The sequence below is a fragment of the Marmota flaviventris genome, chromosome 7, assembly GCF_047511675.1.
Source record: "Marmota flaviventris isolate mMarFla1 chromosome 7, mMarFla1.hap1, whole genome shotgun sequence".
NCBI lineage: Eukaryota > Metazoa > Chordata > Mammalia > Rodentia > Sciuridae > Marmota > Marmota flaviventris.
This window is the reverse complement of record NC_092504.1, coordinates 137,341,299-137,368,615: the sequence shown is the minus strand read 5'-3', so window position 1 is coordinate 137,368,615 and position 27,317 is coordinate 137,341,299. Positions and strand designations below refer to the sequence as shown.

Below are 27,317 nucleotides of genomic sequence, written 5' to 3'. Positions count from 1 at the left end.
CCCCCATTAAGACGTTTGATTCTCAGTAGGTCTAGGATATGGCCCCAAATAATGCATCTGAGCAGCTCTAGTGTTGCTTGCAGGTGGTGGAGGTTAGGAATCATCCTTCTGCTCCTAGTAGGAAGCGAAGGCTGGAGGGCTAGAGTGATTTTTCAGATAGAAAGTAAGAGGGGTGGGACACTAAGGCTTTGGAAGTCTCAAAGGTAGTGGTCAAAATTTCTTGGTCTTTGACATCTATCTTGTGCTAAAAGTATGAACATCCATAAAATTAAACAACCAACATAAAAAGAAGCAAAAGAAAACAAAAAGTAAAGGAAGAGTCTCAAGAAAAAAATAATGTGATTGACAGTGACAGCAATGAAAACTGTATTTGCTTTACAATCACTCCCTGTATTTGAATGTTACAAAGACCTATCTGGAGGGGCCCGAGGACTGTTCAGGACAGTGACCTCATCACCTGGCCAAACAGGAAACTCCAGTCCCAGTTTTTTACCATCACCTCCTGTTTCTTCTCATAGGGTTCAGACAGGTATTAACTATGATTCTCAACTTTACTTGTTGAACTGGATCCTCCCCATATAATATCACTCGAAAAAGTTAACCAAGCTACTCTTGTCTATCGTGTAGTTGTTAAAATTATTCTTAAAAATCTACTCGACAACCCATGTCCTCTTTATAACAGGGCTTATTTTGGGTACAAATGCAATGTTCTAAAAAAAAAAAAAAAGTAAATACAAATAAACCTTTAGAACATAATACATTTTATTCAGGGTTGCCCTTGTGCATTAATTTTATTTATCTGTATGTTGTAAGATATACCAGTTGGCAATGGTATTTACCAATAAGAATTTATTTCTCAGGCTGAGGACGTAGCTCAGCTGGTACAATGCTTGCTTCACTTGTACAAGGCCCTGGGTTCAATTCCCAGCACCAAAAAAAAAAAAAAAAAAAAAAAAAAAAAAAATCTTCCTCATTTCCCTAAAGGAATGAGAAAATGAAAGACTTCAGTAAATGTACCTCTTCATTTCAAATATGAACAAGCCTTTTTCTTTGTGTGTGTGGTGTTGGGAATTGAATCCAGGGTTTTGTGTATGCAAGGCACATGCTACTACTGAGCTAGATTCTCAAGGTTCCCCAAACATGAACAATTGTGAATCTCTTGTTAAGGACTTGTAATTCTTTACCTATGGAGACTATACAAAATGAAATGACCAGATAAACATTTAGAGGTTTAATCATGAATGGTTTCAAAATCAGAAATATGAATGTAAATATCCAAATTTTTATTCCATAAAAATCCAAAGAAAACAAACTATATATGATTATAGCAGAATGTAAGGATATGTAGAATTGCGATTATCACTATGAAAACTGATCAGTTCAGAAAAGATGAGAATCTTGGTATTCTGACTGCCTTGTGTCTATTTTTTGGAATGTCCTCTCATCTTTTTTTTTTTTTTAAGTATTTTTTTAGTTGTAGATAGACACAGTAACTTTATTTATTTTTATGTGGCATTGAACCCAGGGCCTCACACATGCTAGGCAACCTATCCCTGTAGAATAGCTTTTTTTTCTTCTTCTTTATTTTGTGGTGCTGGGGATTGAACCCAGGGCCTTGTGCCTGCAAGGCAAGCACTGTACCAACTGAGCTATCTCCCCAGCCCCTCTCCCCATCTTTGATAATACAGTGTGAATTACCAGAATATTCCAGAGACGAGGAAAGAGTGATCCTGAATGATTTGCAAGGAAAGAGTAAGTGACAGAGTGGAATAAGAAACTCGTTTTCCTAATTGTCAGTTTAATACTTATTCTAGGCTGCATTATCTGTGTTGCCGCAAGGCAAACCATGTCATTGCCTTTCCCATTTTAGAAAGAGATTCTACGAAAGTTTCCTTTGTGGCCTGATGGCAAAAGACACCTATTATTTTAAGAAATGCCAACTGCTGATCATTAATGACAAAATGTTTTTACATGTTCCTTATGGATTCAAGTTGGCCTCCATTTCTTCAAATAGTTCCCTTTCTAAGTTTGGTAAGAGCAATCAGAGATTACTGGCTGTTAAAGAGGAGAGGGACCTTAGATATTAGTTTTCCTGTTGTCTTGGTGGAGAAAGCAGGCCCATGGAGATCATTCCAGAGTCACATTGAGTTGGTGGGTGTCTTCTGACTTCCAGGGCAGAGCTGTGTATAGCATAGAACACTGTCTCCATGCCCAGAATCTTAAGCCATAGCATAATGAGAGGATGTTCATGGGACCCTCAGTCCTGATCAGACCATCAGTGTGGAGAGTTTGGGTGTATTTTACCTTTTCATTTTTGTCATCTGTTTATTAAGTATGCTTTGAGTTTGCTCCCTGATGTTTTAGAGGTAGGAATAGTCAGAAGGAGCAAACCAGTAAGTGACAAATGCAATTTAAAAATTTATAAAAAAAAATTTTAAGGAAAAATGAATGAAGTAAGGCTGACTGGAGTTAAGTAAAATTGCAATTGTCCAGTATCCCAAGGGAGTAGACAACCTCTTACTATCAAGACCTCTGCTCTTGCGTTCTGATGGGGTTATCTCATTTCTCTTAAACAACTCTTCAGGTTAGGGGACAGCAGTTAACCTCATTCTATTACCCAGAAATAAACTGAAGCCCGGAGTTCTGTAACTTACCAGCCGGCCACTCAAGTTGGTAACTAGTAGTGGAGGCAGACCTAACTGTTTGGCTATGAAGTCTTTGTACTTTTTCTTCTACACAGAGTGTGTGTAAGGTGAACCAAGGAAAATAATAACTGTAGGCAATATCAATCTCATAATAGTTATAATGATGGTTAAATTAATGCTTTACATATGTGCTGTCTGTGAAAAAGATTAAGAGAACACATGAATAGGACTGGTAGGGAGTCTACACTCTTCATTAGGGAAACAGGAGAGGCAAAAAGAGGATATATTTTAAGATTTCTATTGGTTTACTTTGTTTCCTGAAAAATAATTGGAAGGCTCAATTAGTTTTGTTTTGCCATTTATCAGATTAGAATGTTCTGGATGTAGGTGGGTGGGTTGGGTGTGATTGTGTGAGATCAAATCTGATTTATTCAGAATTATTCCAGTGTATAAAGTATACCTTTTGGGTTCAATATTCAATTTTGCAATTAGTAATCACTGTTCCTATTTGGTGAATGGGAGTTTTAATCTGTACTTTTTTCCTTTTGAAGGTGAATGTCACATACACGGTTATTTCCTTTGCAGATGCATGAAGGGAGTACTTTACCCTCCAAATAAAACCAAGTTCACATTCTGTGGGAAATCAGAAACTACTCAGTCTTACACACACACACCCACAAATCCCGAAAATGAATCTTCAAGGACTGATTTTTTTTTTTTATCACTCTGAAGTCCCAATGTTAGCATTAGGCTCAATCCTCATATTTGGAAGGAGATGTTCAGTTGTTACCCTGTGTAACATAACATGGAGATGGTGTCCATTCACAATCGCTATCTTTTAACGGCTCACTTGCAATTAATCAGTTCAATACAGATTTAGGTAGAGATGGGTTTTGGGTTCCAGAATCGGGATTATCTATTTAAAAATGTCACTTGAATCCACAACTCCTTAAAACTGTTACTACGAAACAAAAGAACTATTTATCTTGCCATTCAGCTTCAACATAAAATCTTTCACCGAAGGTTCACACCCCTCAAGAGCCACGTTTTTAATCTACTTAATTTTAAGCTAATTCGAAAGAATCCAGCTCGACGTCAGACAGGAGTTGGAACTGGGACAGCAGCTGGAAGGGGTAAGCTGAATCCCCGCCTCGCGGCCTGCGGACCGCGGGGTAGCTCCGGGCTCGCGGGCAGGTGACGGCAGCGCTGCGCGGCCCCGGCGCCCCCGCGCGGGCCGCCAAGAGTTAACGCGGGCCGAGCCCCCCGCGCCGCCGGCGCCCCGCGCGCTCCCTCCGCCCGCGCGTCCCCACCCTCCGCTTTTGGCAAGGGATTAAAGTGCTCCCCCCTGTGGCAGCAGTGACCCAGAAATGAGTTGGATTCACACAGTCCTTCCTCCATAACGAGCCAAACGCCCGGCCGGGAGCGCCTCCGCGCGCGAGTGCCGGCTGTGTGCGCGCCGGCGAGGGCAGGGGCCCTCCCGGCGCCCCGCGCGTCCGCCCACCGCGGCCCGGACTCATGCGGCGCGGCGCGAGCGGGAGGCGCGGAGCCCAGCGCCTCGGCCGGAGCCCTCCGCAGCAGGTACGCGCGCGGGCCGCGGGGGCCGCGGGGGGCGCGCCGCGCGTGTGTCCGCGCGTGTCCGCGCGTGGGTCGGGGTGCGCGTCCCGGCCCCGCGGCGGCGGTGGCGGCGGCGGCTGCAGGACGAGCCGAAGGCTCAGCCATATTTGATGGTTTTGTTGCTTTGCTCGGGAGTTCTCGGGAGTAATTTAATGCCGAAGGTCGCTGCCTAGTGGAAATAATATAGTACGTCATTAATATGGCGCCAAAAGATTGGGTTCTCGATCCGTAGCGAGGAGGGAGGGAGGCGGCCGCCGAGCGCAGTGTTACTATCCCACCAGTAACTTGGGCTTTGCCGGGGCGGGGGCCGGAGGAGGAGAGGATGATGTCTGGATCCTGAGAATTGATCTCTGTTGGATTAGTAAGTTTTATTATGATTATTTTTCAATTGGGGGGGGGCGAAGACTCGGAGCTTTTTCTTTTGAATTCGCTAAGAACATGCGGTTTTCAGGTGAATCATCAATTAAACGCGTTCAGCAGCAGAAACGCAGTTTAGTTCATAGAAAAATTAAAAAAGCCAAAGTGCATTAGGCTGCATGAAAGTGGAAAGCATAGTAACAACTTGGTAGACAGATGGCAATGGCAGAACGCAGGTTCGCGTACATACATGAATCCAGAGTGTGTGGCCCTGTGTGTATGGGGGAAGGACTGTATTTGTCCGAACATAGGTGCGAGTAGGTACATCTTTGAGGAGCGGTCGCAGCCCTAGCCCTCGTCACCGCGTCACCACATGTCCAAAATATTCATTGCATCAATTCAAGGGCAGTGAGCAGGGGTGGAGGGACACCTTGGCAATTAGATTCTTCCAAATTGGGTTTCCAACGATCAGACCTGTACTTACAGTGAGACCGCCTGTGAAGTGTAAAACCCTCCATCGGTGGAATTGAGAAGGAGTTACATCGATAGAGCAAAGTACCGATTAATCATGAACTTAAAACGGATTGCAAATTGCAACCTTTGGCACCATCTGCAAATTGTGGGGGTGGGGTCCTCTTGGTCTCCTTGCAGCTTTAAATGAACGTGCAGTGTGTACCCCGGGACTGCAAGTTGCAAAGCCCTCCACAGTGCACGTGTCCTGTGCCTGTGAGTGTGTGTTCGCGAGTTGGGGGCTGTTGTTCAGTAGCCAGCAGGCTTTCCGGGTTGCTCGGCGCTGGCTTGCAAATGCGGGAGAGGGATGGAATGTGGAATGTTGACCGGGGAACCGAATCCTGTCGGAACGGTCCCATTTGCTGGAGAAATTCGATCCCTTCCACCTCCTTCCCGCTCCCCCCCGCCCGCCTTCGGGCAGGAGGCGGGGCCGAGGACGCGGCTGCTGCTCAAAGTGGCGGAGCGCGGCGGCGGGAGGCAGGTGCACGGCACCCGCCAGTGGGGGTGCCTCAACTTCCGCGGGCGTTTAAATAGCAGCCTCTCTCGCCTCCCACCGGTAATAGGTGACCTGGCGGCCGAGGGCGGCGGGGGGAAGGGACGGGGGAGACCCGGGAGCGAGCCTCCGCGGCACGTGGGCAGGTGCTGGGTGGCCTCGGGGCCAACTTTTTGTAGCCCGCCTCTCGTGTTGGAGGAGAGGCGGCCCGGTGTGGAAATGGGGTCGGGCGGCGGCCGAGGCGTCACCTCACGGCCCCGCGGCGTTGCCGGGGCCGGGGCGGGGGCTGCGGAGGCGGAGACGCCGGCCCGCCGCGCCCGCGCCGCGGGAGCCCCGCACAAAGCCCGCGGCGCGGGGGCGGCCGCCGCGCCCCGCCGGGAACGGCCCGCAGCCGCCGCGGTCCCCGCGCCGGTTCCGGCGGGCGTCCGCGGGCGTCTGTTTGTTGGTTCCGCGCCGCCTTCCTCGCCGGATGGCTTCCTGTGACAGAGGTGATCCACAGTTTCCAGAACTGTCTGGGGGCGGGAGCCGAGCCGAGCCCGCTCGGGGCCGCCGCCGCTCGCAGCCGTTTCTCGCCGGCCGGCCCGGCCCGGCCCGAAGGTGCCGCCCCGGAGCGGCGCGGGCGGGGGCCGGCGCGGCCGTTTCCAGCGGCGCTAGTGGCTTGTGCACGCGAGGGAGCGTTTGATTTGCAACTGGGGCCGAGCGGATTGGTGCAGCGGCGGCGGGCGGGAGCGCGGCGGCGGCAGCGGGGGCGGCCGCCCCGAAACGGAGAGGGCGGCGGCGGGGGCGAGCCGCGGAGGGAGCGGGTCGGCTCGCGCCGCGCCGAGGTGTCACCCGGCGCCGGGCCCGGTCGCGGCGGGGGCTCCGGCATCGCTGCCCGCCTCCCGCGCCGTTGTCTCGGCCGCCGGGGAGCGGCGGAGGGCGGGGCGGCGCGGGCCCTGCGCACTCCGGCGGCGGCGGCGTCTCGGCCCGGCCCCCGGGGCCTCGCCCGCCGCCCGGTGGATGCTGCGAGCAGACAAAAAAGCGGGCGATTTGAACGCGCCCTCGGAGCCCGTTAGGAATGCGGCGGCGGCGCGGGCCGTTTGGAGCCGCCGCCGGCTCGGGAGCGCAGGGGACGCGGCCGCCCCGCGCCGCCGCCCGCCGAGAGGCGCTCGGCTCCTCTTTGTAAAGTGCTGGTGGCCGCCGCGGCTAGAGGCGGCCGCTGCGCTCCCGGGGGCGGGGGCCTGCGGCGGCGGCGGCTCTGCTGCTGCTCGAGCCCGGCCGGAGCCTCCGCGGCCGAGGAACTTCTTGTAAGATGCGGAAGAGAGTTTCCCCGAAAGCCGACTTTAGGTAGTGACTCCCCTGAGGGAAGAGATGCCGCAGGAAGTTGCATTTCGATCCGATGGCAGCTGATGGCTTGAACCCCCTCCAGCCGAGACAGGCGGGGTGCCGGGGCCCAGCCCTGGCCTCTGGTGGCGAGTAGTACGTGGGGGCAGCGCCAGCGGGGGAGTCCGGGGCCGGCACCCAGCAGACACTGGCCTTTTTATCCTGGAGGTTTTAGTCCCACGTACTGTCGCTTTAAAGTCAGATAAAACTTTCTTATTTTTGGTGTTTTTGCCTTCTTCTTGAGTTTGTGTGTTTCTGTAAGGGTATTTGACCTGGTATTTTCATTCCAACAGCTAGAACAAATGTAATTTAGAGCTCTCTAAGTGTTGGGTTTCCCCATATCTCCTTTTGTCCCTGTACTAGCAGCGATAATGGGAGTTGTCTGAACCTGCAGTTGAACTTGAACTTGATTTTGTCAAGATTACAGGCTACTTTCTAGTAAGAAAGGTTGAGTGGACTCTACAGAGATTTAAATTTTGACAAAAGTTGGGTGTATGTGCATTTAAAAGGAAAAAAATCTTATTCCCATCACTTTACAGAATTTCTATATAAACGAGTCTTTGGTTACCAAGCTTGTTATAGTAGTTATATAGTTGTACAGCAAAAATAGCAGAATGAGTGGACTTTAAGGAAATGTCTTATTTTAGAAAGGAGCTGTCGCTTAGCTCGATGAAGATGATCTGAAGTTGACTTGGAGACTTGGTCGGAGTTAAAGCAGAACCACAATCGTACCTGTTGATCTGAAAAAAACACTACAGTCCGATGGTCTTACATGTACATTTCTGAAAACTAGAAAAAGAAGCAAATAAAATAAAAATGCGTTCTTGCCATCCAGAGATCCCTATTGTACCACCTTCCAGATGATTTCCTGTGCATGTGTGTTGGAATCAAAGTGAGATCATGCTGTAGATGGAGTTCTGTAAGGAGCTTTCTTCCTGACAGCCAGCTTAGTAAACTTTGATCTCTTGTATTACTGGCACATGTTCAGATCTCTCCATTTGGCCCTAAAATGTGGCAGAATAACTTTGTTCAAACCACTGTCCTCTCAACCATTTATTGCATCTGGTTGTTTCCCTGAAGTAGATTCTTCCTCAGTTTTTGACAGGATATGTAACGTTGAGGAGGCAAGCCGTTGGAAATATAGTTGACTATTTAAACAAAGTTGGAAATCTAATATTTAAATAATGTTTTTTGTAATTTGGAAACCTTAGATTAGGAGACCACTTTTCTGAAAAATACTTTCTGGAACCCAGGTCCTCTCACTTGGTTTGCAAGCGCTCCATTGCCCAACTATAACCCCAGTCCCTTTCATTTATTTTGAGACTGGGTCATTGCCCAGGCTGGCCTCAAACTTGGATCCTCTTGCCCCAGCCTCCCGAGAGCTGGGATTTCAGGTGGACACCACTTCGTGGAGCCCAACTGGTGTATTTATCCACAGATGGTTGGAAAATGATTTGTCACATGTTTGTGTCTGAGGTGGCTGGAACAGCAAACAAGCCATTAACTGATATATCCTGGGGCTGGGGCTGGGATGAGGAAGAGCACATGGACTTGCATGGTTCTGCTTGCCTCTGTATTTTCCTGTTGCTGAAGCTCTGCCTGACCCTTGAGTATTTTGAGGCACCCCTTATACCATTGCAGTTAGTGGTCTCTCAGAATTTGCATTATAAACCCAGTTTTCCTTCAAGGTTTATAGAATGGAAATCCTCTGGAGGAAATTAAGACCACCTTAGTCAACACATCTTGCTTTTTGTATATTTAGTTGTAGATGGACACAATACCATTATTTATTTGTCTTTACGTAGTGCTGAGGATTGAACCCAAGGACTCACACGTACTCTACCACTGGGCCGCAATCCAGCCCCACACCTTGCTTTTTATTTAAGTTGGTGTGGAAAAGTTTGACTTGATAAAACAGAGTTACATCGGTTCTAAACTCTCTTGTTCAAACCTTTAACTTAGAAAATTGGCATTACGTTTCCCAATTACAGCCACCCGCCCCCCCCCCCCCCATTTTTGTTGGAAAAGTATTTTAATTCCTGCCTGAGACAGGTAAGTTGTTTCCTTGAAAGTTTTAGCCTTCAGTCAATTCTCCATCTTCAAGATCTTGTAGCAGCACTCTGAATGTGTATTTAACATTTAGTGCTGGGGAGGCAGCTCAGCGGAGAGAGCACTTGCTTAGCATATGACAGGTCCTGGGTCTGGTTGCCAGAATTGTAAAAAACAAAAACCAAGAAGATGGATAATTATTATGTTTTTATCTCAATAGAATATAGTCTCAAAGTTGAGATTTAATTGAAAGAGTCTGTTATTTGTGTACTCTTTTGGGGGGATCCTGGGATTGAACCCAGGGGTACTCTACCACTGAGTTGCAACCCCCCCTTTTCTGAGATTGGCTTTGAATTTGTGATCCTCTTGCTCCAGCCTCCTGAATTGATAAGATTATTGGCAATTATGCACCAATTCACTGGTGCATCTGGCTTCTGGTGTACTTCTAATGCAAAAATTTTGGTCTGGCCTGTAAGCCCAGTGGCTTAGGAGGGTGAGGCAAGTTCAAGGCCACTAAGCAACTCAGTGAGACCCTGTCTCTAAATAAAATACAAAATAGGATAGGGTGGGGGGTGTGGCAGTTCAATCCCTATTGACCCCCCTCCCCCCCCAAACAAGCAGAAACTTTGTTCTGTGATCAAGAGGATGTATATGGGGCTGGGTTTGTGTTTGTGGCTCAGTGATAGAGTGCTCACCTAGCACATTTGAAGCCCTGATTTCAATCCTCAGCACCACATAAAGATAATAAATAAAGGTATTGTGTCCAACTACAACTCTCTCTCTCTCTCTCTCTATATATATATATATATATACACATTAGAGGGAGTGAGAGTGTATGTGTATATATATTTGCTTTTTTGAAGTTGGTGGCTCTGAGGAAATGAATTTCTTTGCCTTTCTAATAAATGCAGAAGTAGCCCTGGAATGCCCTTCTCCCTGCAAGAGGAAGGGACACATAAGTTTGAGGTTCAGTGCCAAGGAACAGAGTGGAGGAGATTGTCGCTGGACTCCTAGCCCAGGACACAAACGATTACTAAGGCTGTCTTTCATCACTTCCATGTAACAAAAATAAAGATCATAGACCTTGGATAGAAAGCTCAGTCACTGAGAAAGGGCTGCATAGTTTCATTTTTCGGAGATCAGGTGAGATTGGTTGAGGGAACGTTCAGGTGGGTATGGTTGTAGAGTACATATTTTCTTTTCCGTTTTTTTTTGGGGGGTACCAGGGATTGAACTTGGGCACTCAACCACTGAGCCACATCCCCAGGTCTGTTTTTATATTTTATTTAGATGCAGGGTCTCACTGAGTTGCTTAGTGCCTCCCAATTGCTGAGGCTGGCTTTGAACTCACGATCCTCCTGTCTCAACCTCTAGAGTGCCTCCCAATTGCTGAGGCTGGCTTTGAACTCACGATCCTCCTGTCTCAGCCTCTAGAGCTGCTGGGATTACAGGCGGGCACTTGGTGCATATTTTCATTTTTAATTTTAATTGACTCTAGACCATTGATCTACATTAATATTCAAAGACCCAACAATTGATTTAACACCAGTTCAATATTTTTTTGCTTTGGTTCTTCAGATAGTCAAGACAAACTCAGGTGATTGAGGAACAATTGAAATTTAAGTTTGTTAAAGTTTTTTTTTTTTTTTAATAATTGTTTTGGTACTGAGAATTGTAAGCTACACCCCAGCCCAGTAAGTGTTTATTTTTGTAACCTTGTGTTTGGCTTGGGAGATACGGCTTAGTGGGTGAAGTGTTATTTTAGCATGCATGAAGCCCTGGGTTCCATCCCCAGAATCACGAAAGGACAACTCTCTCCTCCTTATGGCCTTTGGGGCTTGCTTGTTTGTTGAAATTAAACCATAGTTTGCTCTTGTTGAAAGCAGTCAAAATTAGTCCAGTTAATTTGTTTAATATCTCCTTCACAGGAAATCCTATTAATATGAAAATCTATGTTTCTAAGATAGTTTCTAAGCAGTTATTTTAAGTGAGGATTTCAGTGGTGAGGGTTCAAACTGAAGAATAAATTGGGCATTTTTCCTTTACTTCTTACTCCGGAGTAAGGAGCAAGAAATAGCAAGGTTATCAAGTTGCCTGAGGTTGAATTGCATGGTTTGCTTTTGCTTAGCACAAAGAACATTTAGATTCTTGATTGCGCACGGTCATCTTCACAAGCATCAGTGATCTCAGTGTGGAAGTGAAATGATGCATTTCAGATCCGGAGGCTCAGAGTCTTTTTTTTTTTTTTTTTAATTTTTATTTTTTGTAGCAGTGGCACATGCCTGTAATTCCAGTGGCTAGGGAGGCTGAGGCAGGAGGATCACGAGTTCAAAGCCAGCCTCAGCAATGGTGAGGCCCTAAGCAACTCAGACCCTGTCTCTAAATAAAATACAAAATAGGGCTGGGGATGTGGCTCAGTGATCGAGTGCCCCTGAGTTCAATTCCTGGTACCCCCCCCCCCAAAAAAAAAATTGAATTTTTTTTTGTAGTTGTAGATGGACACAGTGCCTTTATTTTATATGTTTATTGTTTATGTGATGCTGAGGATCGAACCCAGTGCCTCACATATGCTAGGCAAGTGCTCTGCCACTGAGCTACAGTCCTAGCCCCTCGTAGTCTTTTCCAAGTTGGACACTCTTGACCCTTGGAACCTCTGCCCTGGAAAATGAGGAAGTGCTAAAATGTGCATGTTAGTTAATTCAGGGGTTCAGTGGGTCCCGGAAGCATATCCTTGGAGTCCAGTTAATTTGTTTAAGCTCTGGTCACTTTTCAATGATTTCTCACTGATCTTACTGTCACTGTTAACCATGTCACTGTTAAATTCCTGACTAGAACAGTCATTTTTCTGTGTTATTAGGTTATTTTCTGTTATTAGCTTGAAAATCAGATAAGCAGTGTGTCTTTATTGGTGTACACTAGTCGCAAGCAGGAGGCTCAGGGATTTTCCTTTGAGGAAAACTTGTTGGTTTCTGGAGTTGGCCTTGGTTAAAAGTGCTTGAAGCTCCCTGCCCTGCCTTGTTCCTTTTGATTTTTGCTGTTCTAGTGAAGGGCTTCCTAGGGAATGAGTGTGTTTGGTCCTTGGCTTTGAGCTTTGGGTACTTAACCAGGACCTGGTGATTGATTCACCTTTAACTAAGTATGTATAATGTTGGTTTATAAGCATTGTATTGTCAGTCTATTGATTTGTAGAAGAACAGTAGAATTCTATTGTAAAGGGCCAGATATTTTTCTGGGCCATATGGTCCACCACAACTGCTCCATTCTGCAGTTTTAAAGCAATCATGAACAAAAGGTGAATTAATGAGCATGGCTGTGTTCCAATAAAACTTTATTTATGAATACTGAGATTTGCATTTTGAATGCTTTTCATGTCATGGAATGTTCCTTGACCTTTTCCCCCCTCAACCTTTGAATATGTGAAACCTTAAGGGCATTAGAAAAGGGGTTATTGACCCCTGATTTATAGCAACACAGGGTAAACTGATCAGCTGGTTCCCGGGCTCAGTTTCCTTTCTTACAGGAACCTGAAAAAACAAATTGCAATTAGAAGTTTGTGTGATAAATATGGGGGAATTGGCTAGTCTGAGGGCTGTGTGTATGTGTAATATCTTAATTGGCTTTATTATGTGATTCTAGACTAGGGCAGCACATCATTACATAAAATGGAACGTGTTCCTGGCCATGTGTATTAACTCTTGGTTCCTAGATCCCTTTTGAGGCTAGGATGTGTACCATGGGGGCCTGTATACCTAGGGAAGAACACCTAGGGAGCCATTCATGCCCATTAGGGGACCAGGCCAGGTAGCCCTGAGTAAGGGGATATGTATTATGGAACTGGACTCCCTGCAGAAGGAGATGATGTCAGGTAGGGTGTATGTGCCACGCCAATCAGAAGTTAATGCTACTGCCCCGACAACTCTCTCCTGTGGCAGCGCTCAGGAAGTGCCCCACACGTTCTTCTAGCCCTGTCTCTCATATGCCTCACCCAGCAGAGTGGCAGTCACAGCCCTCTTCCCATCATTTTGCCAGGAAACCATGTTTCAGTTTTTAGTTAACAGACTGTTGTTTGTTGATGCCATTTAGTTTTCTGCTCCCCAATAATTTGTCATGGCTATAAATCCCAGCAGTCATCAGGAGGTCAATGCCTGTGGTTCAGGTGCCATGAGGAGTTGCACCCAACTGCTTGGAAATTGGTCTCTGGTTCTTTGTCTGAAAAGCTTTTTCACAAGCTGCTGACCCTCTCCAAGATGAGAAAAGGTGAATTATTTTGTTTTATTTCTGAAATCTTCTCTAGCACTGCAATTGTGTTTTTAAAGTCTCTTGGAAGATCCCCTGGAGACAGCCCATGTTGTGAGAGTCCTTTCAGCTTTAGCCTCAGAATGTTTTCCCGACCTTGCTGCCAGGGTTTGAGGCCATCTTAATGTCTCCATGACCATAATATAATAACAAGACTCCTACAATTGGGGCAGAATGTTTGTTTTCATGTGTAACTCAAGTGATGTGCGAACGCAGGTTTTGTTAAGTGCGCTGTCTAGGTTTTCCAGTATACAACATCGGGAGTCTCTCTTGCTCTTTTGTTACAACAGTACTTTTAAAAAATTGTTAATGGTAACTGATAGTTTCAGACAACCAGCTATAATCAGGGAACAAAGTTCCTGAAAAGCAGCTGCATTTCAATCTGTGCACAGTGTAATTGTCATTAGCTGCTTGAGTCTGGTTCCTGCAGAAACTGTTTTGTGTTTCCTGTACAAGAACATCTGGTTGGAGCATTTAAAAATCTTCTAAAATTACCCTGTAGACACTTTGCATTTATTGGTTTATTCCATGGAATAATAGGTTTAGATTCCTTCCCTCCTTCACCCTTACCTTGGTTCATTCAGAAACTATCTCCTGCCAACACATGTTTTTTTCTAGAATGTCATTCTTTAATGAACTCTGAGTATGACCCAAAAGTAGGCATGCATATATGTATGTGTGCATTAGTTGGTGTGTGTGTGGCCAGGTGCTCTATAAATTAACACCTGTTTTATCAGAGAACCCAAGGCAGAATAGAACACACTTCTTATTTCAGTGAAATGCTTTAGAGAATAACCCTTTTTTTCTGAGGTTAGGCTTACCTTGGTTTTTCCTGGTGAATTGTCAAAGTTTGAGAAGAGGAATAGGACTTAGAGAGCAAATAGGCTTTGTCTCTGGGGTGGTAGCACAGGTAAGAAAGGTCAGGTCGTTTCTGGGCTGGGTAAAAGAACCACCTAGTCTGCTGCGGTGGAGGCGATTCCATGTTGGTCAGCCACCTCTGGAATGTGGCCTTTTACTTGCATTTTTTTCCAAAATAGTACTACTTTCAAAATAGGAAGTTGAAACGCTTTTATTTCCTTATTTTTTTTGTAGTTATAGATGGACAGCATGCCTTTGCTTTATTGTTTACTTTTATGTGGTGCTGAGGGTTGAACCCAGGGCCTCACACATGCTGGGCAAGCTCTATCACTGAGCTGTAGCCCCAGCCCCTCTTTTATTCTTTAAAGGTAACTTAAGCCCTAGTTGTTGTCCTCTGGGTTTGTTTCATGTGTTTTGAGTGACCTCCTGACATTGACTATTTTATTTTTAAAAAACATTTGCTTTTGAAGTGTGTCTGACATAATCAGGTAGAATGGGTGATTTTTGTGGTGGTAGCTTTACTTTTTTTAGCTTTTCCTTCTCTGCCTTTCTCTCAGGTGGTATTTTAAAGTGAGCCTTCGGTGTTTATCTGAGGAAGGAGGTGGGACGCACAGTTTATTGATGCTGCTTATTTTGGACTGGGTTTTGCTTAGGGCCAAGTTGTTCCCCCTGGGAACTTCCATAGAGTGAGAAGCAGGAAAGGAAGGTTCTAAGATTTAATTCTGCACTATTTTAAGTGTAGTATGCGGTCATGGTCAAAATTTTAATCCCGTTTAAAGGTCAAGAGAACCATGCTTAGAACCACTATGATCTTTTGTGTTCTTCCTGAATATTTCCATGAATATAAGAATACTTAGTGTGTATGTTCTTCCTCTTCTTTTGTACATAAAAGGGCTAATGGTTTGTTTGTTCCCCCACCTCCTCATTTTGTCTGCTTTATTTTTTTTATTTTTTGTGGTAGATGGACAGAATGCCTTTATTTTATTTATTTTTATGTAATGCTGAGGATCGAACCCAGTGCCTCACGTGCCAGCTGAATGCTCTACTGCTGAGCCCCAGCCCTGCTTTTCTTTATTAATATGTTTTGGGCATCTTTCCATATCTGAGCATATAGATCTGCAGAGGGATCCTGACTAATGGAAATAGGATTGGAGGCCAGGGTGACTGACTATTGTTTGGTGTGAGTTAATTCATTCCCATGTCAAGGGCAGTTAGCAAAATGCATTCCAAGTACTAGCGAGTGCAATGTTTTGTCATAACTGCTCTTGGTTTGGTTGCTAACTTAAGGGGCGTAATAGTCTTTGGGGCCCCTAAGCAAATGATTGTGGTATTTATAACCTGCTAACTGAGCCTGTTTGTGATTGATTCAGAACCTCTGAATCAAACCTCATACATTTCTTAAAATTCTGAAAAATGCTTTTGTTGGCTTTTAAAATCTGAGTTCAAGAATGATTTGTACATTTACTGTGCAGTGATGAGTGCTGGCACTCAGGTTTATTGGTGATGCTCACAGGAGGGAGTGCTGTATTCAGGATTGGTCAGCCATCACAGTCTTTTCGTTTGGGGGAGGGTTTATTGCTGATAAAAACTCTTCCACTGAATATTTTCAATTTTGGTCTCTTTCTGAAGGTATTGTAGTAGCTTAGGCAGCATTTTCTTTAAATTTTGATGTATGACATTATAAAGAACATATTTTTAAAAGCTCCGTTTATTTAGACAAGATAAAAAGTTTAACACTTAAGATCTACACTATTTGTCAGTTAAATCAAATCTTTTTTTTTGACTAGATATAACCCTTTGGTTTAAAACGAGAAATTTGGGTTTGAGTTATAGTCATACAATATTTTTAGACTCTGCGCATATAAATTGGATAACGTTGCCAATTTGAAAACTTCTTATCTTAGGCAATTAATGTTTTCTTTAAAAACCGAGGTAAGATACCAGCTGTGTCCTTTGTGTTTGAGTTCATGGAGAGTTGTATACTCCTTGGAAGAGAATATTTTTGGGGGGGGGGGTGATTCTAATGATTACTAACTACTCAATCAAATTAAATGATTGGGTTAGTCAAAGTATTCAAAGTGTGAATTTAGCAAACAAAACGGAACAGCTAAAATACTTTTTAGCTTCCCGTGGGGACCACCTGGTGTCTGAAAACACAGACTACTCAGTTTCTGGAAAGTGCACTTTTTCGTAGAGTACACTTAGGCATTAAATTTTCGCTGTTTGACAGAGAATGGAGGACACCAATAAATTGAAGATGAATGTTGACAGAAGTTACTTCAGCTAAAGGTCATCGAGAAGGGAACCTGAAGCCATCTCTGTTCTGTAAAGCTGAGAGTCCAGGATGCAGTGTGTATATGGGAGGTGGTTTGCACATTTAGCCGTGCCTTCAGTGATAGTGTAGAGGAAGGGTGCAAAGGGTTTTGGTTGAGTACCTTCTGTGGCTTCTTGGAGTGACATAAATAACAGTAAAAACATAGTGCGTAAGGTTGATACTTTGAAATCAGCCTTTTTACGTCTGAGGCGTGAGATGGTTCAGATCACGCGGTATGATCCTTAGTGTGGTTGTAGAGTTTATGGCCTGGTCACAGTCCCTGTTCCTCAGCTGAGAATGCTGGCAGTCTGTGTTGCTCAGAGCTGTTTCCCAGGAGTGGCGCTGAGCAAACACCCTCAAAGTCTTCAGCATTATTCCCTGTGTGGCCCTGGCGTGGAACCCAGGGGCCTGGCACGTGTCAGGCAGGCTCTCTACACGGAGCCACTCCCTAAGTTGCTCAGGCTGGCCTCGAACTTGTGATTTGTCCTGTTGCTTCAGCCTCCTGGTTTCCCCAGTACTTCACTAGTCTTTTGTCAAGTTCCTTTCCCCTCATCCCTGGGGTCAACCTGCCCAGGGCCCTAAGTTTACAGAACTTCCTGCCCCTGGGGCTGGTATCTGGGGCTGCTCCCAGCTTGTTGCCTGCGGGGTCTCCTGCTTCAGGGAAGGCAGCTCAGGTTGCGGGGCTTTGAGTGCTTGGTGACTCAGTGATCAGCAGCCTGGAGGCTTCACGGCCAGGCCCACTGAGGCAGCTGTCACTCCTCCCTGCCCTCTCCATGGCCCAGGGTTCCTGGGACTCTGTCTTCACATGCTCTGGCATTGAACTTGATGAACCGCTCCTGGATGAATGTGGTAACTGTGACAGGGATGGAGGGAGAGCCATCTGCTGGTCACCTTGTTGGGCTTCTTGAGGAGCCAGGGCCTGTATACCATTATTACCTGAGCCCCCTGTGGCCAGCTGCCCCCTCAGTCAGCCACTCTGGGCCAGATTCTCACTGGAATCTTGAATTGCTAGCCACCCTCTCTTCCTCTTTTTGGGCCGCCTCAAATGCCCACCAGTTAGTATTTTTGTCTGTCTGGTTGTTGTTCCTCGTGGTGAACGGGACGCTGCAGGGTCATGTACATTGAATCACTTTGAGTCAGGTTGGTGAAGTCCAGACAATATGAAGGTGAGTCTTGCTGAGTACTGGCCCAGAGTTCTGGGGGTGCTTCTTGTAGCAGCCCTATGGGGCCCTTTTGACCAACAGCTGGCCCTTCTACCTCATGTCTTTATGTCATATTTAGCTTGAGAAAATCTCTGAGCTCCAGAAACTAGGACGATCTCTATAGACACACATGTAGGAACTCACCCCTAAGTCCTGATGCAGAGCAGGCATGAATACACACTGTGGCTCCTTTGGTCCTCTGCTTGAGGAGAGGAACCTGGGCTTCCTGAGGAATCCTGAGAGGGAGTGGAGGGGATCTCCCTGCCCTTGGCAGCTGACCTCCTTCCTGTCCTGGCTTGCCCACAATCCTCGGGAGGCCGGCGAGTCGGAAACTGCTTATCCTCAAGGCTTCCTCCTACTATTGCTCCCACTGAACCCGCCCTGCTCCTGGGATATAAATCCCCACTTGTCCCTTGGTGACTGAGTTGAGTTCATCTTGCTCCCCCACTGCTGCAAGGCCCCATTGCAGTGGTTCTTAACCTAATCCTTGCTCTCCTCTCCCTTGAATGAAATCTGCTTTACCATCTTCAACAAGTGTCACCATCCCCCCCACACTGACACTATTAAAAAAAAAATAACAGTGAAAAAGAAGGCCAACAGCTTGTAAAAGAAGAACAAGTTTGAACTGAGCCGTATGGGCTCTCAAGTGCTCAAGAGTTGGGATGGTGGATAAGATATTTGGTGGCTTTTGATTGAACCCCGGAGAAGTGGTGGGATTGGGTAAGGAGAGAAACAGAAGCAGCATTAGTGGCGGTTGAGAACGACAAGGAAGGGTTTTCTAGAGAAGAGGCCTGGCCCAATGGAGGTATGTATGCTAAGTTGGGGCTTCCTAGGATGGATGGGACGGGGTCAGAAAACTTGGGAGTTTCTCCCTGGACAGTTTGTACTTGGACTTGTTTGCAGGGGGACCTCAGGGAGAGGTTTTCGAAGGAAATGGCCTGATGAGTTCACCTCAGGGTAATTACTCTGTAACTGACAGTGTGAAGAAATCATAGGCTTGGAGAATGGAACTAGGTAAAAGTGATGTCTTATGTTTCCTGGTGCTGTAATAGAGCACCGTGGTCTGGTAACTAGATCGAGGGGCCACATCTGGTGAAGGCTTTCTTGCTTGGTCATTTTAGGGTAGAAGGCATTAAAATGGGGGTGACCCAGAAGGGGCCAAACTGACAGCACGGTCATGACAGCCCACTTTGGAGCTCTGCCTGCCCCATGTGGCCTAGCTCACCACACTTGCTTGGGGATCTGGTTTCCAACACAGGAACTTTTGCGGGTGATTGAAGACCAAACCGTGAGGCAGTAGGGGGACTTGGTGTCAGTTGGTAAGCCTTGGCAGTTGCAAATAAGGAGGGATGTGTATTAATAAAGAAACAAACAGGTAGATAGGATGATTCTGTGTTTGCTTTGCCCCAAATGTGCTCCCTTCTCTGGCCGTCTCCCCTTTGTTCATCCTCTCCTGACTCCATCCACTGCCTGCGTTCTTAGAGAACCATGCATTTGCCACTCAGGCACCATCAATGCCCAATTCCTGTTGCTTGCCCGTTTCCTCAGTGAGGCCAGAAGCCCCATGAGGCCAGGAACTGTGGTTTTCTTCCAACACCTCCTAATACATTAGATATTCCCGTCTGCTGTTACACTTGCTGCTTTCTCTTGAGTGCTTGGAGGAGCCCTTTTAATTGATTATTACTTAATCCTACTACCATCTAGGTGGATCCGCCACTGGCCCAGAGGGTCAGGGAAGGTAATAATGCATAGCCACTCCGCTTTCTCCTGCTTTTACTTGACAGACGTTCGAAACGTATACCCACCGCATTGTGGTATTGTGTATGTTGGAGAAGGTAACGTGGACTTTGATTTTCTGATCCAGTGAGTAACCCTGGGTGTGATAAGTCAGCCCAGTGCCAAGGTTTAAGTACAGTAGGGCCACAGGGGAAGAAGCTGTGCAGGGCACTGACACCATCACTGCCAGCTCCCCTGGAGAAGCAGGGTACAGATCATGAGGGGAAGTGGGGTTTGCTGGAAGGAAAGAACTGCTTTATTCCATGTGCATGGTTTTGCTAGAGGAAAGGGTGTTCAGGAGCTTTGCCCTGTGTTGGCCGGTGCTTGCGTTTGGCATTTAGTGACTGACTGCCCATATGCCTTGCATGTGAGTTTTGTTTGATGCTGGAAGGAAGGCATTTGGTTCGAGGGGTGTAGCTTCTCCAGGCTGTTCTGTTCAGGCAGATTGAATGTCTGAGCAGAGAAGGCGAGGCAGGCTCTGCTCTTGTGTGTACCTGGGAAGGGCTCTGAGCCTCTGCTCCATTCCCGTGCCTGCTGGGGAGGAGGTAACTGCACCCTGCCCTGTGGCAGCACACCCTTACTGAAGGACTTCCTTAAGGAAGTCCTCTGTAGGTCGTATTTTCTATTTGTTTTCTTTTTTAAAGGTCTTCACAACAGGCTTTGGGGAGCTGAAGAAGCTCTTGTCACCAATGAGTGGGTTTCCCTTTCTGTTTGTACTCCTTGTTGGGTCCCCACAGGACCAGGGGTGTCTGCCAGATGGCGGAGGAGGCCACCACCAGCGGTTGGTGTTGGAGAAAACAGAGCAGGAGGGAGTCATTGCAGTTGGGAAGTGGGTCACAGGTGTTGGATGGCCTGAGCTTTTGGCAGGAATGATCAACTTGTAGGGTTCTGGGTGAGAGGGACTTTGGAGACAGGGGCTCTTGGAAAAGGGGGCAGGTGGGATTTTAGGATTGTGACCCTGCCCTCAGGTGAAACCCTGTCCCACAAAGCATGTTCTTAAGGCAACTTGTGACCCTATCAGGACTCAAGTCCTGCCTTCATTTTGATAAATTCTTTTAGTGGGTTTTTTTGGGTGTGTACTGGGGATTGAACCCAGGGGCGCTTACCCACCGAACCACATCTCAGTCTGTTTATACTTTGAGCCAGGGTCTCACTAAGTTGCTTGCTAAGTTGCTGAGGCTGACTTTGAACTCACGATCCTCCTGCCTCAGCCTCCCAAGCCACGGGGATTACAGTTGTGTGCCCCTGCACCTGGCTTCTTTTAATGGTTTTGAACAATTGATTGATAAGCAAAATCCCACAAAATTTTAACTGAGTTGAGTTTTCTAGGAAGAAATATAAAATATTGAAATGGCAGGTCAGGGGCCTGAATGTTTGAATGGGTCACGTCACGTTGATCTGTTTCCTAAGGGGAAACATGCCTGTGAATTAATAAAGTGGAGATCACCAGAGAAAAGACTATTGATGTTTATGTGCTTGTACTTAGTCACCAAAAAGTAAAAATCCCCCTAGGTGGTCAGACCTGGGGCTTATCTACAGTGTAAAATTTGAATTCAGGGTGATGACTGGTGAAGTGACTAGTCACAGCCTGAGGGGATTGGGCTTCTAGGGAGGCAGGCTGGCTCTGGGAAGATGACCACCAGGCTTGTGTGGGCAAACTAATGGCAGTTGAGGGTTGTTTATGCATGGGAGCTGTTTGTTGGGGGAAGTTTTCTCTACAGAGGGAGATTTCTGCCCTTCTAGTCAGCTAGGCAAAGGCAGTGAGCCCCCTTCCTGCCGCTTCTAGTCGCCTTCAGACCCAAGTGGTGTAGCTGGGTCCCATTTTAGTAGGACGCAGTCTGCTCCTTGAGACTGCGCTTTTACGGGTTTGGTTTTCAGTTACTGTCCTGCTTAGCACGCTCTCCTCCACCACTCTGTGCCACGGTGTCACTGGAAACGCGCGGTGCGTGTTGTGATTCCCAGGGAGGAGGGGGTGGGTGTGCACTTTCTGAGGGGTGGGGGGGCAGGTGCTGGGCCACCACACTTCCTCTGACTTGGAAATCTGTCCTTCCTCTTGGAGAATTCCTGATCCTGCAGTAAGATCAGGGCTCTGCAGGGGTCAAGGAGATCAGTAATTTTAGTTAGAAAAAACTCTTGGATTTGTTTAGTGCTTTCCTGGGTGGATGTAACTATGATTTCATCTGCGAAAGCTCAGTGACTGTTCAGTCTCTGCCCACCTCCTCTTTCCTAAATGCAGTCTTGCTGTCACTTGAGTGGTGCTAGATGCCTGTCACCACCAGCTTCCTGAAAGAGTGGGCCAGGTGGGCTGGGAATTTGTACAAACCTATATTTTAGTTTAGTGGATTTGCTTGTACTGGGCCTGAAAGGAGTTGGTCGAGGGAAGACACTGGACTGAGGGTCCTGAGCTCTGTGCCATGGTGTGACCTTGGAGAGACCTTGGAGAAGTTGCTCCTCTTGGCTTTCATTTCCTAATGGGTAGAAGAGAGGGGTCTGCACCAAGGGTATGGCGTCCTGCAGCGAGTTGCCGTGAGTGGAGAGGGATGGGGGGACATTTGTCTTCCCGTGAACCCGCCTGGTTTGTTTCTGGAACTCTAAGTTGACTTGGCTTTTAGGATTATTTTAGCAAAAATTTGCCAGAGAAGTGCAGTCATGCCCAGTGCAGTGTAAAAATTCAAACATTCAGGCACCACCCTGTCCCCTGCCCCCCAGGGACACATACAAAGGGGAAGTCCATAGCAAGGAGGGAGTTGGTTGCCCTGGGTCTGCTCCTGCAGTGCTTGCTGCTTGTCAGCTAGAGACTCGTGGGGTGGTTGTAGCAGTGGTCTCTCAAGGGACTATAGAGAGAAACCTGGCACCTTCAGGAGACCTGCTGACAAGAGCGCGCCCCCCCTCCCCCTTTTAACCTGTTCTGTTAATTATTGCAACTAATTATGCATCTTTGGTCTTTTCACGGTTTGCAATTCAAAATGCTACTTAAGCATTTGTTTGCTTTTGTTTGCTGCGGATCCTGGGCCACCATCTGAGCACAACTTGATGATTGTGTGTTATCATCTTGGGTTAAGTGCTGTCTCATTGCCTTGCAGGCTGCCTGCTGCTTCCCGGGGAGATCATGAAACGAGGTCGCCTTCCCAGCAGCAGTGAGGATTCTGACGACAATGGCAGTAAGTCCTGCTTTGTTGTTCCTGGAGCCTTCCAGGGTTTGGGGCAGTGTTAAAACACGGTTTTTAAATGTAATGCTTTAAATAGCTGAGGTCCTTTGCATATCAGCAGGTCAGGGGCAGCCCCAGGCTGAGCACACTGGAGTGTGATACTGTAGGTCTGTAACCAGATCTTTTTTCCCTGTGAGGTCGATTGCATACCTGAGGCTTCCTGTTTGTTATCCAGGGATGAGTAATCTGGTTCCAGGAGTCACTGGTGTGGCTGTTTTTCTTAAACATCATTTAAGGTACTTTGCAGTTGCTCTTTATGAAAAGGGAACTTCATCCAAGCCAGGTGATTATTAACCAGTTCCATTCCTTCGCTGGAGGTGGAGGGCCACCTGGTGTGACTGGAGCACGCAGTTTTCCATAGGCTGAGGCTGTGGGCCGCTCTCCCTGGGCTTTCTCTGAAGGTGCTTGCTGCTTAACTCTGCTACTCTGCGCCTGGCACCCTCACATTTCCACCAGAAGTGAGTTGGCTTCCAGACAGTCAAAATAAATGTCACAGTGTCTGCATGGAGACGCCAACAGGCTCCTTAGGGAAGAGCTCCCCTCACACAGCAAAGTGTCTGAGCTCTAGCCCTCTAGCTTCTGTCTGATGTTGTACAGATTAAACTGGGGGCCACCTGAAGGGGAGGATGCCGTGCTGTGGGATGGGAAGGAATGGGCCTGCTTTCAGGGTAAAATCTGCTCTGAAGGAAGTCAGTTCCAGAGCTGTCTGTCTGATGTGCTCTGGAAACAGATATGCACAAATACGGGGGTGGGGTGGGGTGGGGTGGGGACCCGGGTTGCTGCTAGAGGACATGGAACTTATGCTGTTCCTGAAGGATGAAACAGGTTTTTGGCCAACACGCTGTCATTAGTTTCTTGGTCTCTTAATGTCAGCAAATTAAAAGCTGCAAATGAGGGCGCAAGGCTTTGCTGCCATAGTGGGCTGCACTGAAGCCATGGAAAGCTGCGGAAGGGCCTGGGTGCAGGCATGGAGTGCTGCACCTGGAACTGCTGGCCTTGGGAGGGACGGTCAGTTGTTTGGGGATATGAACCCAGGTAGACTGACCATGCCTGAAGGGCTGGGGTAAGGGGCTAAGGGAATGGGGCCTTTGGGAAGGCAGCAGGAGCCGCTGAGTTGGCTTTGGGAGCAGGGAGGGGAGAAGTAGGGAGCCTACTAGTGTCAGCTCTGAAGAGAGGGCTTTTTCTGGTATTTGAGGGACAGGTACTGAGGGCTGACTCACCCGCAGGCAGGTGAAGCCACCTGTCTAAGTGTTCTGGGGTGCTGCCTTCCGAACTTGAGCCACTTAGAGTTTCACAGCTTTTACTCCTTGTTTTCTCCAGTGTTTACTACTGCTCAGGAGAAAGCAGGCTTTGGTGTTTCTTTCCAGTCCCCCATGGGACCTGTCAGTGCCCTCCTGAGTTATTAAGTACTCAGTAAACCTTGCTGCTTGCTTGGGTTTGCAGTTTTGTCCTAAAGCAATTAAAAAAGAAGCCTTGCTTTATAGGTTCAGAATTTATCAGAAGAAGGTCTTATGAATCATCTCCACATACTGATAGTGCCCAATAAATGGCTGAAGTTCTGTGTGCGTGTGCGCTCGCTTAGGACCTGTCCCTTTCTAGACCAGCATTGTCTAGTGGTGTGGAAACGTGTAGTCTAGGGAAACTGAACTGAAGTTAAACTTCTCCATTTTAATAAGCACAGATTTATAAATCCCTGTGCAGCTAGTGATTTCCACTTGTGGCTGCCACTCTGTGTAGTGCAGCTCTGGACATACTGTAGACTCCTGTCCAGAGGCTCTTGCTAGCTTCAAAACCCCTAGTATTAGTTAGCTCAGGCTGCCATGACAAAGCACCATAGGCCTGGTGAATTAACAAACAGAAATGGATTTTCTTTTTCATAGTCCTAGAGTTGGAAATCTTAAGATCAAAGTGTTGGCGGGCTTGGTTTCTTCTGAGGCCTTACGCACTGGTTTTTCCTTGCTGTGACTGCACATGGTCTTTCCTCTAATGACACTGGTCAGATTGGACTAAGGTCCATTTAAGTCTGTTCTTTGCAGATGCCGCTTCCCATACAGTCATAGTCTGAGGTGTGAGGGGTTAGGCTTCACAGTAATGGGCACAGTGCAATCCATAGCAGCCCCAGAAGGGAAGATGCCTCATCTGAAAGATCTGAAAGTGCATTAACCAGTTCGAGATGGAAGAGGAGGAGTCCACCAGAAGGGCACCTCCGAGGTGGCCTTTCCTGTGGGCCTGGGATTAAGGGAAATAATGTCTAGGATGCTGGAGTTGGGTTAGCTGCATAGGTGCCGAAGCCCAGTTCTCTCCTATCCCTGGCCTGGGTATGGGAGAGGAATGCTGGTTGCTGGCAGAAGGTAGGCCGTGCTTTGGTCATAGGGTGGCTCATTGTGAGAGGGGTGCTGATGCTTTGTGACTGCCTGTCTGCACTTAATGATTTGGTAATCATGGAGGATGATGGTAGTGGTGAACAAGCAGCTCTGGTTGAGTGCCAGGCCTCATAAAAACATTTGCATATTCAGACCAGGAGCCCGCCTTTCATTCTCCTGGGGTAGCTGGTTCATGGTACACCAGCCCACTCAGTTGCACTGGAGTGCCTTCTTTCTTGTATGTACTGGGGACTGGATGGGCATGCCCACTGCCCCTGGTGTAGGGTCTTATAGAGAGAACGCCACCGGATACAGTATTTGCTTCCATTGCTGCTCAGCTGGGCTTGGCCTGTGCACTGGCCGCTCCTGGCTGCTCCAGCCTGCAGGCCTGACAACATTTTGGCCGTAGTTCCCAGCTCAGTGCAGAGCATGTGTCCAAGTACGGGAGAGGCAGTGGCGGACATCAGCATGGGGCCACAGCATTGCCATAGCCATGCTGGGCCCTGCCTTCTTTGAGCCTGGAGCCCATGGCTTTGTTTTCTGGCCTGGCCCAGAGGAGTACCAGTGTGGTATTTACAGTTGGGGATAGATGGCGCTTTCTGTGCCAGGCACAAGCCCTCGTCCAGCTGCAGGCGTGGTCCTTGCAGTCTTTCTCCAGGCGCCCTGGAGGCCTAGCTCTGCAGTGGGATGGAATAGTGTTGGGTTTGAGGCAGCTCTGTAATTGCTGGGCTCCTGAGACCGGGTGGCTCAGCCGAACTCTGAGGTTATGCATCATGCCAGGGTGTGGCGCAGAGAAACAGGCCCTTTAATTTCCTGCTTCCCATCCAGGATCCTCTGACCTCAGGGGTTTGGCAAATGTGGGAATTGGTTCCACCAGTATGTTCATTATTTCCAAAACTTGAAAGATTTCATTTTATCTACAGAGGATAATTCAAACATCAATGTCCCTTCTTTTGGCAGGAATTATATGTTACTGGTTGTCTGGCCAATTCGTAGCTCTGATCTGTATCCTTCGGTATTTTTCCTATTAAAATGAAGATTAGTGCTATCTGGCAGACCCCCACCCCATCCAGGTCATGAGGTCTTTGGCTGGGTGAGGTAGCCAGATACAAATGGGGTTTTCATTGGTTCTGGTGGTTTTGTTTGGTGCCTCAGAAAGAGGGAAATTGGTTCCCTTTTGCAAAGGCTGGTGGAAGGGCTCTGATCATCTGTGGTTGTTCCTGAAGTTGTGAAGCATGGCTTCCTGGATAACTTGCTAAATTTCAGGGTTTTGTTGACCTCCTTGTAGAAGGCAGGCTTATAGCAGGTGTGGTGAGGCCCTCCAGGGCCACCCAACTTCCATGTGAAACTCGTGCCTCGGTTTAACACGTGGGCTCTGCTCCATCATCTCTGACAGCGAATGGGCAGAGAGGGGAGTGAGCTGAAATCCCAGCTCCCTGATTTCCTGTTAGCAGTGCAGGCTGCGATACGAGCATGAACTTGCGCACTTGTCATTCTGGACTCTCTGGCTGTACTTTCTGCTTTGGGCCCTATTACTGCTCATTTCATTCAGTGGGTCCTCACACTGTACTGTACCTTCACTTTCTTATATCTGACTGGCTGTGCTTGGCCACTCATGTGCCTCTGTGATGGTCTTCTCTAAAGGGCACCTCCCCCTCCAGTTCTTCTCCTGTTGGACTGTGCATTTGATTTCGTCTTTCCCCCTCATCAGATGCGTCTCATCCAGAGATGAACCTTCTGGGTCCTGGGACTTGGCCTTGGGCAGGAGTGCTGGGTGACTATGAACATGCCTGTGTGTCAGCTGGCTGAAGACCCATGTGTGTGCATTTCAGTCCGCTGGTGTGGGCCAGCTCTGAGTGTGTGAGATGTCTTGTTTTTCAGAAGGTGGAAGTGAGAGGGACCACAGGGGTCAGCTGAGCTGGGGTGGAAGTGCCCAGCAGGTGTAGGGTCAGCCTGAGACAGCAGCGGCAGTTGAGGCAGACCTTGTTTTCAGTCCTGCGGTTAAGGTTGATGACCAGCAGAGCTTTAGGCATGCTCAGTCGAGGCAGGAGTGGCAGCTTCACTTGCCCAGGGGTAGCCAGCCCTCTGGTGGCGCACAGGGGCTGAGACGCCAGACTGTTGGACCAGAGTTTTGCTGTGCCTACTGGTTAGGGCTCAGCGGGTTTAACGCAGCAGGATGCAGCAGCGTGTCAGCGTGTCATGTCCAGAAGCTGCATCTCCAATGTGGGAGGGTTGTGTGCAGCCAGTGACAGATGGTTTCACAGGCTGA

At 47.6% G+C, this 27,317-nt stretch overlaps 1 protein-coding gene across 3 annotated transcripts in view; it reads left to right on the top strand.

The window, feature by feature from the left end:
* Positions 1-4,029: 4,029 nt before the first annotated feature.
* Jade1 (jade family PHD finger 1) overlaps positions 4,030-27,317 on the top strand; it is a 55,113-nt gene continuing 31,825 nt past the window's right edge. The window contains exons 1-2 of one of the 3 annotated variants that reach the window (XM_027926609.2): positions 4,030-4,223; positions 22,560-22,637. In XM_027926609.2, the coding sequence (XP_027782410.2) occupies positions 22,586-22,637 (52 nt within the window). In that variant the 5' untranslated portion in view covers positions 4,030-4,223; positions 22,560-22,585. Of the gene's footprint in view, positions 4,224-4,373; positions 4,446-4,466; positions 4,621-22,559; positions 22,638-27,317 lie in introns of those variants that run through there. The other 2 variants (XM_071614672.1, XM_071614671.1) reach the window with 2 other exon arrangements.